At 60.5% G+C, this 11638-nt stretch overlaps 1 protein-coding gene across 1 annotated transcript in view; it reads right to left on the bottom strand.

The window, feature by feature from the left end:
* SYNPO (synaptopodin) overlaps positions 1-11638 on the bottom strand; it is a 42696-nt gene that overhangs the window by 10407 nt on the left and 20651 nt on the right. Inside the window, exons 4-5 of the mRNA XM_019535234.1 lie at positions 9694-9702; positions 1111-1130 (exon numbers count right to left, since the gene is read on the bottom strand). Of these exons, the coding sequence (XP_019390779.1) occupies positions 1111-1130; positions 9694-9702 (29 nt within the window). The remainder of the gene's footprint in view (positions 1-1110; positions 1131-9693; positions 9703-11638) is intronic.

Raw genomic sequence — 11638 nt, 5'->3', positions numbered from 1 at the left:
CCCCCCCCCCCGTGCTTTTGGGATGAAACGGGCTTCTCCAGGACACACTGGGGTTGCCCTTCAGGGACAGTACATGGAGGGCAAATGGAAGATGATGGAATTACATCTGTGCAATGTGGGGAAGCTGAAGGCATCCTTTAAAGCCGGGGGTGCTGCTAGGATGCAGATAAACTTGCTTGACAGCATTACAACCAGCGTGACGCTCAACCAGGACTTTGCCCTCCAGCCTGCTGCAGGAGGGAAGTCTCTGTGCCAGGTGTGTGCTGCTCCCTAGACAACAGGAACCTCCTTCCCACGTACGAAGGCCCGTGGTAGCGACAGATGCCGAGCAGGGCTGGTGCGGAGAAGCAAAGGGGCCGGGAGGCTTTTCCACATCGTGTTGGCTTGGAGAGGCAACAGGCACCAGAACCAAAGCAGCATTTCAGGGGTGCTTTCCAGCATCTCCACCCCCAGCTCCTTTGAAGTCCAAACTCCTGCAAGAACAGCTCTTACACATTCCCGTGGCATGTCCCCATTTGCCCGCAGGTAACCAAAAGGTGGGATTGGGGCCCTCAGTTACTACAACAATTATCTGAGCCTTTTCCAGACTGAGAAAGGTCTGATCCGGGCAATGGGTAAAAGTTTCCTCCACCCGTTTTCTCGTCTCTGTGGTACCAGTGAGCTGCCAGGAGCTTGCATCCGACTGCAAGAGGAGGAGAGGGGGAAAGTGCTTTTTCTATCAACTCAGCATCTCCGGAGGCCAGCGGGAGTGCCTGGATATCTCCCACGTGCCTGGATCGGGGGCGTTATGTGTAAGCCAAACACATGGGCATGGCAGCCTGTCGAGGCCTGAAGAGCCGGCTGCATGCATCTCAGCTTCCCCACGGCCTCGTCTCCTTGGAGGAGAGGGAACAGTCCTGGGCCCTTCGCTCCTGCCACCAATGGCCAACAAGACCCCAGCATAGGCAAGCCCCAGGGAGCCGATGTCCTTCCTGAACACCCCTCCTTTGCCTGGGTGGGGATTTCGGCCGAGCCGTGCACTGTACTGGCAGTGACTGTATCAGAAAGGAATTTATCAAACGGTTTCAGGTTGCAGCTCCTCCGTTTCAGCCGCGCTGCTCGGATCTGGACGCGGGCCAGCTCGGCGCTGCCTCCGAAGTCCTGCCACCTTCCCCTTAGGTGCGATCAGCCGTCATTAAGGTGAGCCCGTGAACTCTGCTGCAAGCTGGACACGGCTGGGCAGCACCCAAAGAGAGCCCAGATGGACAGGGCCCATCTCATTGAGGGGCCTTGTTGCAAAGTGACACGAGATGGCAGCATCCTATAGGAAACCCACGCACCTCTTGACCCGTCAGACAGCGGCGGGGAGCGGTGATTCAACCACGCTCACCCCCTGGCTTCCTGGAAAAGCACCCGCGCATCCTCCCACACTTGCAACTGGAGGCACGCCAGCGGCTAGCTCCCGCGCCCAGCAGAAGCCGGGCCAGGCCAGCGCAGAAGCCACGAGCGACGTACAAGAGGATGTGGAACGGTACAGCCCGCATTTTCTCCGTGTGAGCCATTTCCTCCGAGCGGCTTTGCTGAAGCTCCCGTGACTCCACGCATCGAGGGAGAGGAAGCCTCAGAAACAAAGAATGGCAGTAAAAAGTTTACGGCCGAGCGGATGGCGGTAGCGCGCAGCAGCTGGGCTCCGCTCCTGGTCCCTGGCCCAGAGCGGCACTGAAGCCGCCAGAGCTGGGATTCCTGTGCACAGGTCCCTGCGACAAGGGGTTTCCAGCCAAACTGGGCAGCTGTTCTGGAAACCCGGCCGAACAAAAGGATGGCCTCACCCTCGCTGGGCTGGCTCCCACGCCCGCCAGGGACAGGCACCAGCCACCACTCAGCCAGTGCACAGCACACTGCACCCTCCAGCAGCCCAGAAAAGCCCCCATCCCCCCAGCCTAGCAAAAGAGATGCAGCAGGATGGGCCCGTTTGAGCCGGAGACTCCACGAGTGCTCAGGTGAGGGCAGGGGCCATTCCTCCCTGCCCACACACAGGCAGCATTTGGGGACGCAGGTCAGAGCAGAAGTAAGCAAGGTGCAATGAACACTGACCCTCCTCCCTGCTTAGCCTTAGCAGCAGTGACAGCCACGGCAGAGCCAGCTGAAGGCAGCGCTAGTAATTGCAGAGAGCGGCAGCCACGGGAGGCTGGAGATGCAAACAGCCCGGCTGGACCCATGGAGGAAGCTGGTGGAGATCCCAGGTGCTGCAGACAGCACTTGGGGTGAGACAGGCAAGCCTAGCAGCTGCAGGGCACAGCGATTTGTTGTCTGCCTCTCAGCCATGGGCACCGGCTGCTGGACAAGGGGCCTGCCCCACCTGGCAGCCCCAGTGAGGCGTTGCAGGTCGGGGGACTCCTCGGAGAGTCTTGCAGGCTAAAGCTGGACCCCCACCAAGGGTTCACGCATGCAACTCATCGATTCTCTGCCTCCCCTTGAACCTCGCTCCCCGCCCAGCCTGCACGGCCAAGCAGGGCCTGGCAGCATCGGCGGGCCGAGAGGGTGACCTCCGGTACATGCACCTTTAGGAGGAGCAGCCTCCAGAAGCTGCTGCCTGGGGCTGGCAGGTCTGCCCCACACCGATCCCCGCTCTTCCGAGCGCACCTGGCGGTAACTCCCGCTCGCTTCATGTGTTTCTCATTTTCTTGCCTTCTGCGCTGCTTGGGATCCTTCCAGGATATTTTAAGTAGCACTTCAGCCCCTTAAGCCGACCAGCAAAGAAAAGGGCCGAGCTGCGCAGCGCGAGCCCTCCCAGCTCGCCGGAGGCAAGGAGACAGAAGGAGCCGACCCGGGAAAGCTGCCCTGAGTTGAGAGTTTCCTCTCCCACACCCCAGCCTCAGCCAAATGCAGCACAAGCTGGCGGTGGAGCGTCGGGGGATCATCGAAAATGAGGGTTGAAAGTGGACCTCCGGAGGGCACATCCAGTGCAACCCCCCGCTCCAAGCAGGACCAGCCCCAGCTACAGCATCCCAGCTAAAGCTTTGTCTACCCAGGTCTTAAACACCTCCAAGGATGGGGTCCCACAGTGCAGGCGCGTGCCGAGGCCTCGTTTACCGGCATAAGTGTCTCGAAGCCCCAGTCTTGAGCCGCACGGTTGTGGCACGGAGGAGCACGGCAGCAAGGGCATGGGAACACCTCGCTCACGGGATGCCACTCACTGGCACGTTATCTAAGAGGGAGCCCAAAGCCGTGTGCCAGCAGCCAGGGCTGGGCTGTGCCGGGTGGTCCCCCACACCCTCCCCAGCCACTGGAGCATGCATCTGCGCTTTGCTAAGGGCCAGACCCTCACACCCTTGCTCACTGCACTGCACACATACCACCCTGGGCCTGGCAGTGCCACCGTGACACCCATGGCAGGCTGCCAGCAAAGTGTGTAAAGCCACTAATAATCCCAGGCGGACAGACCCGCGTGGTCACTCTTGTCCCATAAGCCACAGAGCTCTGCCAGCTTGTCTCCAGTCCCACCATCAGCCAGCCCTCTCCAAAGCCGCTGCCAAGCCTTCCTGCTGCATCGGCTGCTCCAGGCCTGCCTCGTGCCCTGGATTCTCACCTCCACGTGGGCACAGCCGGGTGGGCGCCAAGGCTGGCATGCTGCAGCTGGGCCTGGGGACGGGGATCACGCACCCACCGAGCTTTGCATGCGTCCCAGTTGTGCAGCAATCCATGCTGAGAACGTGCAAACAGCAAACCCTGTGCTGCAGCGGCCAGCAGGGCTGTGGTGTTGATGGGAGTGCCCCGAGAGCGCAGCATGCCCTCTGTGCCAAGACAGGACACCCTGGCTAGGGCTCCCATGCCCAGAGGATGCATTTCCAGAGAGGAGATGTGAAACCCTGCTGTGTGGGGCAGCGGCGAATTTCCTCCCCGTCCTAGGGAAGTCAACTCACCGCTGGCACAAGACAATGGATGCAGCTGCAGGGAGCTGAACGGGATGCCACCCCCTGAGCTCTGGGGCCATCGGCTTCCTCTGTAGGTAGGGGCATGGCCCTCTACCTGGGGTCTTTCGAGCAAATACTAACCGTTTCCGGAAGCAGGAGGCTGGCTGCCACGGTGGCAGGTTCGGGTGTGATGCCTGGTGTTGTGTTAGGGTTGGCAGTAGTTTTACGAAGAGGTATCGGATGGTGCTAGCCGCCGGCTAAGAACCTGAACCTAGATGTAACCATGGCAGGGGCGTTTGCTCACACATGAGCGTGCATGGTGGTGACAGTGCACACCCCCGGCACACTCAGGCCGGAGCCGCTCTCTTCCTGTCCCTGGCAAACCCTGCAGGACTTGTCTGCGGCCCGCCGACCGAGAAGCTTGGCCCGCACTGGACTAGCACTCGTGAGCGGGCGGATGGCTGTGAACACCCTGCCACTTCCACGCAGCTCTGCCGCGCCTGCAACTTTCCCACCAGCTCGGATATAAATGGAAACTCGCGGCATCGCTTCCTTCGCAGACTCCCCATCGTATGGAGACTACAGCCTGCTTCCTTTGGCTCCAGTGTCGACACACGTGCAAGCTCACACCCTCCATGCACACATTCGCGCGCACACACCCCTCCAGGCACGGGCACATCCCTCCAGGCACACACACATTCACACAGGCACACACCCCCCCCTTCAGGCACACACGCATCCCTCCATGCACACACACATTCACACACCCCTCCAGGCACACGCACATCCCTCCATGCATGCATGTACATTCACACACATCCCTCCATGTGCACACACCCTCCAGGCACAGACACATCCCTCCATGCACATAGACCTATGCTTGTGCACACACAGACACACCCCTCCATGCACGCACACACCCCTCCACTCACACACACACGCACACCTCCTCCAAGCGCGCACACACCCCTCCATGCACACACACATTCACACACCCCTCCAAGCACACACACATCCCTCCATGCACATAGACCTATGCATGTGCACACACAGACACACCCCTCCATGCACGCACACACCCCTCCACTCACACACACACGCACACCTCCTCCAAGCGCGCACACATTTGCACACACACACATCTCTCCATGTATACACACATTCACACATGCACACACCCCTCCAGACACACACACATCCCTCCATGCACGCACATATACACACACACTCATCAATACAGAAAATCCTGCGCTCCCCTCCACACCCCAGAAGCTCACGCCTCCTGCATCAGCACACCTCCCTATACATGTGGCCACACGCATGCACCAGTGCCCAACCTCCTGCACCCTACCCCTTGCCCTCCGACACCCCCCCCAGCACAGCGCACCCCCGCACACACCAGCTCTCCCCTCCTACACCCCGAACCGGCATATGCGCCCTCCACTCCCCCCCCACAGCCCCTTGGCAGCACACCCTTTATCACAGGCAGAGGAAGACTTCGGGAGCAGCGCATCTAACACCAGGCCCCTCGCGGCCCGCAGGCAGGGGGCACGACCCCTCTCAAGCGCCGCTGCAGATGCCCCAGCCTCAAGCAAGGGGCTCTCTGCAAACATGCCCCCGCCCCGTTGCATGGGCCGGTTCTGTCCCGTTTCCCCCGGCCCAGGCACGGCCCAGGCCCCGAGCCCCGAAGCACCATGGCTGCCCGCTCTGCGGTGTCTATTCATTCCCCAGACAGATTCAGGCCGTCGTGGCCTTGCAGAAACGGCAACGGGCAAGACCCAAAGCGCTGGCTGCGAGGCAGCGTGCAGCCACCCACCTTCCGCGATTAATTCATGGATGTGTCTGACTCCGTTCCTAAGGAAATGATCTCTCTGCCAAGGGAAGGGCTGAATCATATGGCCCCTTCTCTCCCCGCTGCCAGGGAACGGAGAGGAGGAGGCCGTGTTACTTCAGCACATGGAAGGGCTCTGGCCCAGAGAGGCAGGTAGACGAGGCGCGGCCAGCTCCGGAGGCTTTAGCAAACGCGCCGCGCGGACAAGCCCCGTCACGCACCGTGGCAGCCCTGCCGCAGCCGCCCCCCTGCACATCTCTCCAGCTGAAACGCTTCTGTTTTGACAGGATGCAAATTCCTTCCCCGTCTCAGAAAGGATTTAGCCGGCTCTTCATTAGCAGCTCCACTTCCCTCGTACTATGCTGTGCATCTGTCTGGCCTGCCCTCGGGGGGCATCCCTGCGTGCGCAGACAGCAGCTGGAGCTGGGGAGGCAGAACGGGTCCAGCCCGGGTGCCCCTTGCTCAGGCCCGGGAGCCTCGAACGGGGCCAGCGAGGGTCTCTGGAGGCGTCGACGGGACGGGCAGCGATCCAGGCTGCGCCAGGGGGGCGAGGGAGAGAGAACAAAGGGAAAGGCCAGCAGGCTCTTCTGCAGACGCCGAGGATGCACGGACACGGGACTGCCAGGCCTTACCTGTCTGTTTAGAGGCAACCTTCGCACTGGCCTTGCTTTGGCAGCCACACGAAGGGGAACAGCGATGTGTCCCCATCCCATCCGAGAAGTCGACGCTGGCTGGAGAGGAGCCTGGGCTCCGCTCTCGGCCAAGCTGCCCTGCCCGTGTTTATCTCTGACAGCGGAGGAAGAAATACGGCGCTGGAATGCCGGAGCCGCGGAGAAACCAGCCGCAGGCTCCAGATGTTTCACACTCACGTCAGCCCGCTCCAGACGCGGCCAAGGTTTCCTGCGGCCAAGGCTGCCGGAGAAGCGCAGCTCTCAGCGGAGCCATTTTGGAGACTCTCCTCCTCGCTACTGTCTTTTAATAGCAACCAAGGGGGCCTTCCGAGCTGCATGGATGCCTCGTTCTTGGCGGGTGAAGCTCTCCTCGGCTTAGCGGACTGCTAGGCGCTGAAATCTTGTGTCTGCTGCGTGCAAACATGCCGGTCGTGAACGCGTGTGCGCCTGTTGTGAGCACGTGCGCCCCGCTCTCTGGCCTCCGCTGCACGGCTAACGGAGCGTCGCTGATTCATGCCCCCTGTGTGGTCTGGGACGAGCCTCCAACACGGGCACTTAGAGACGCGGCCGCTGATCCAGCAGCGTCTCGAGCCTCGAGCATCCAGCGTTGGCCTCTCACCCCCATCACCCACTAGGCCCCGTTGTCCTTAGACTGGCTGCTCTGCTCCGCCAGGCAGGCCAACGTGGCGCCCGACTAGCCACTCCAGGCCCTTTTGGCGCGGTTGGCGGCTCTTGGGCACACGCCTCCCCGCACATGCCCCGGCACACACGCTCCGCCTGCACACGCCGCCGGCCCCGGGAGGGGATCAGGCTGTCGTGCTACGGCACCCTGCTTTCCATCACCTTTCCTTCACCTGCTCCCTCCCCTCCCTGCCTCCGGGCTGTGCGGGAACGTGGCTCTCGAGCCTGCCACGACACCTCCTCCCAAGCGGCGGAGGAGGGACGTGCTCTCTGCCCCCCAGGGACAAGCACCTCTAATCCGGAGCCTGCACCGCTGCCAACCCCTGCAGCCGAGCGTGCTCTTCCTCAAGAGCCGTGCGCCCCCGCGCCCTGCCTCGCCGCAACCCGCCCTCTCCTCCGCGCCTCCTCCCTCCATCCCTGCCCTGCTCCCCAGGCCGTCAGAGCGCACAAAGTCCAACACGGCACGGGGGGGAGAAGGAAAACGGGAAAGGCTGAGGGGGCCAGCCAAGTGCTGGAAAGCCAGGGTGAAGCTTGCAGAGGAATAGACCGGTACAAAACAGAGGGTTTACCACGCTCTAAATATGCTTTCGCTATAAATATATATATGCTATATGCTTTAGCCCATTGGCACAAGGTTGGCAAATGCTTTGGCGGCTCCAAACATGACCCTGCTTCTTTTGTCCCACATGTGCCTCTTCGCCCGCTGATCTTCCACGCATCCACCTGTGCGACGACCCTGCCACGCTCAACATCCTCACAGAAGGAGCCCACCCTTCTCCCACCAGCATATTCATAAAAAGGGGTTTAAACCCCCCCCATCCTAGCACTATTTGGGGGGTGGGGGCAGAAATCATGGGTGCTGGATCCACGGCAGTGATCATTGTGGGGTGGGGGAGTTATTTCCAGCAGAAGGCTGCAGCGGGCACGTGCAAAAGTGTCACCGAAGAAAAAGCCGTGGCCACGTCATGTCCATTAGCGATCCAGAGAAAGTTAGCAGAGAAGAGAGAGATGTTGCTTGGAGGCTTCAGAAATGCTTTGATCCCTTCTGAGACAACCATGTAGCTTGAGGCGAAATCCAGGCACCGAACACCAGACTGACAGCTCTGTAGCACGGGAGAGCTGGGCTGAAATCGGTTGCAGACAGGGGTGAAACAGGGCGCTTTTCGCACGGCGGGCAATGGGCACATACGCGCTCTGCGCTGCCTTGTCCTGTGATGGGGAGACTTCTCTGGAAAGGGTCTGAAGAGATCCCAACCCCTGTTGCTCTTTATCCTTGGATTCACCCCTCAGCGGAGCTACGGACGGAGCAGCCCCTTCCAGGGCTTGGCAACACCCCTGCGGAGTCAGCTGCGAGGGTCAGTGGAGACCACTGCAGCATGCTCCTCTCCCAGCCAGGGGATAGTTTCTGGAGCTGCCGGGAACGAGACAGCTTCGTGCGTGCAGCCCCGCTGGCCATCTCCGTTTGCTTGGATTTTCATCACGATGAAGAGGAGTTTGCAATGGAAATGCTGCCGGACGCCGGGGTCGAGCGGCTGGGTGCCACTGGGATAGAAGTGCCCGCCGCTAACTAGCTCCCTAGCTTTCCAAGTGCCACCGGCCGGCGTGGCTTCCAGCTGCGTTCCCAGCTTAGCAGCCTTTAACCGAGCTGTCAAAGTCGACCTTTGGGCCAACAAGGACACAGCCCTCTCTCCGCTGTCGGGACCGACGAGGGTGACGAGCGGTGTTTTTGTCGCTCCCCCCATCCCAGCCACCCAGAAAACAAAATTCCTCCCTGCTCAACTTTCCTAGCGGTGGGGGGATCCAGTTGCAAAGGGCTGTGGCAGAGGGAAAGCAGCTGAAATGAAGCCGGCGAAGACACAGGTGACTGACAGGCATGAAACAAAGGCTGCAGTTGGCTGCGGTGTGACCCGCCGGGCTTGGACGGGGGGTTTACGTGGGATCCAGGCTCCCCCTGCATCAACTCCCTGGGGAAGCATGTATCATTGCCCAACAAGGACAACTTTCTGACCTCCCTGACGTCCAGGGGAGCTTTGCTGTTGACTTCCAAGGGGCCAGGGTACCAACCCAGGAGCTTAAGCCTTTTCTCAGAGACAACCCCCCAAAACTGAAGTCAATAGGAAAACTCCTGCTGACAGCATGGAGGCCTGGATTTTACTCAGGGGCACTTCCTTTTTCTTGCTGCTATGGCTGTCAAATCTGGGATAGCTCAAATCCAACCTTGTGCTCAGAGGTCTCCGCAGCTAAGGCTTGCACCTTGAGCTCAAGGGTGCTGTGGGTCCATGGGGTAGGACAGAGCAGACCAGGGCAGCGAGGAGGACAGGGAGTGACCTGGGTGGCTGTGCCTCTTGCAATCTCTGGAGGGCAGGTTGCACTGCATCGGCACTGGGCACCGAAGGAAAAGCCCTTGTACTGAGCCTCTCCATGCCGGGAGCTCACCACAGCAGCCCCGCAAGGGTAATGGGCTGGAAGAGAAAACATAAAATCCCAAACCCACGCCGTGGCAGGAGCTTTTCAAACTGTTTGATTTCGCTTTGCCTCCCGCAGCCTGCTACCGACCTGAGACCTCTTACACAAGCCCCGCGGCTCGCTAGGAAGATGTCTGCAAGCACCGTGCTACGTGGAAGGTCTCAGGAGACGGCGTGGCGCAGAGCAAACAAACCCATCGCGTGCAACAGTGGGGACAGGGCATGACGCAGGCTCCAGAGCCAGCACTTCAACATGAGGAGCCAGTGGAGACGCGGTCCCCACCGTCACAACAGAGCAGCACCTGGCAGCCCATCGCACAGAGGCTCTGCTCACCTCCATGCAAGGTAACAGTCAGAAACGTGTCCCGGGAGGGAGTGGGGGACACAAAAGGGACCAGAAAGCCCCATGCAATAAATCAGGATGCTGTTCTTCCACACAAAAATGCCTTGGGGATCTCACACCCTGTTTGTCCTCCGGCAGGTGCTATGGGGGTCCCAGGGAATAGATGCCCTGTGCCCCTGCCCTGGCAGATTTATGCCAGCCCGCTGCCAGACAATGCCAAGCACCTGGATTTCTTTCGGGAAACAACACGGCTGTATCAGGTGTGAGGAGCTGCTTTGTGCGGGCTGGCACTATTATGCCAGGAGTGTTACCTAACGAGGCTCGGGGATCCTGTGACACAGCCGCGTGGACTGTCAGCTCCCCAGCAGATGTGCTGGAGGGGGCACGCCACGTCACCCACGCCGGCTGCCGGGCAAGTCGGCATGGATGCAGTCCCCGTGCAGCGGGATGGAGCGCGGGCTCGGCAGGGATCTTAATCAGTGACAAAAACACGCAGCCACCCAAACCCGCAAGAAAGCCAAGGGGGTGTGTGTGCGTGTGGAGCTTTTGACAACACGTGTTTCCAGCAGAGACCCCCTCCCCAGCCTCTCCCCCCAGCTCCAGCCGGGTGAAACTTTTTGCTATGTCTATTTGGACATGCACACACGTGTGCGTGCATGCACACACCGGTTCTGTACAGGGCATGACAGTTCTGCCTCTTTTCAGGCCTCAAGGCTGCCCTCTCCCCAGAAAACAAAGGCCTGCCCTGCCTTCCTCCACGTGCTGCCCAAGGACATGGCTGTGAAGCCCCCTCACGCCTGCTCCCCGATCCTGGCAGTGAGATGTCGGAGCTGCCTCGGGGATGGCTCCATGGGTGCCCGGTGCCACCCTCCATCTCACTAGCTGGGATGCACTTGCTGGCACCTGCTCCAGGCCTCTCCAAAGTGTCCTCGTTCCAGGATTTGGCGTGGGCTGAGCAGGAATGAGTGGGCAGGACGTGGTCACAGCAGTAACGAAGCCATGTAGATGTGCTCCCAATGCCATGTGGCCCAGGGCTTGCTGGCCCAGAGGATACGCAGACTCTCACAGCCTGGAGGGGCCCAGCACTGCCCTACACCTGCCTCTGTTTTCCTCTTTGCAATGGGCAGATCACTGCTGAACCCAGTGATGGAAATCCCATACCCCTGCCACCTCCCCCAGCCCTGTTCCCGCTAGGTAGGGGGAGAAGGGCGGCAGGGGAAACACTGCTGTTGCTTTTGCACCAGCCCAGGCGCGGGGCAGCACAGAAAGCTGGTGACACCCGGGTGTAGGGCAGGCAGGAGGTCAAGCTTCAACATGCGAGGCAACACAGTCCGTAGCAACCTCCTCACTGGGCATATTGAGAGACCAGTGCAGGCCTCGCAGCATGAAGCAGGACCAGGGTCCGGGGCATCTCCATGCCAGGCACCGACTTACAAAGCAGTTCTTGGGTGCCAGGGATAGCCCTGCCACTAGATTTCCTCCAGAAGCAATCAGCTTGTCTAGCCGTAGCCAGAGGGTTTCCCCCAGAGATCCAGGGGGAAGGAGGTGGCTGCGGCAGGACGGAGAAAAGGACCAGCGCTTGCACCCCGAACCCACCGCCGCTGCAGCAGAGAAGCTAGTCTCAAGCTGGCCATGGAGACCAAGTCGCCGTCTCTCTAAGGACTTTCATAGCACGCTGCAAAGAGCCCCGCCACGTGCTTTAGCTGCTCTGGGCACCTCTCTCCAGCCAGTTCCCCTGACGAGGGCTCACACCC

The sequence above is a fragment of the Crocodylus porosus genome, unplaced genomic scaffold (assembly GCF_001723895.1).
Source record: "Crocodylus porosus isolate Cpor-Errol unplaced genomic scaffold, CroPor_comp1, whole genome shotgun sequence".
In the NCBI taxonomy this organism is placed as follows: Eukaryota; Metazoa; Chordata; order Crocodylia; family Crocodylidae; genus Crocodylus; species Crocodylus porosus.
The sequence above is the reverse complement of the archived record's forward strand: the minus strand, read 5'-3'. Positions and strand labels throughout refer to the sequence as shown.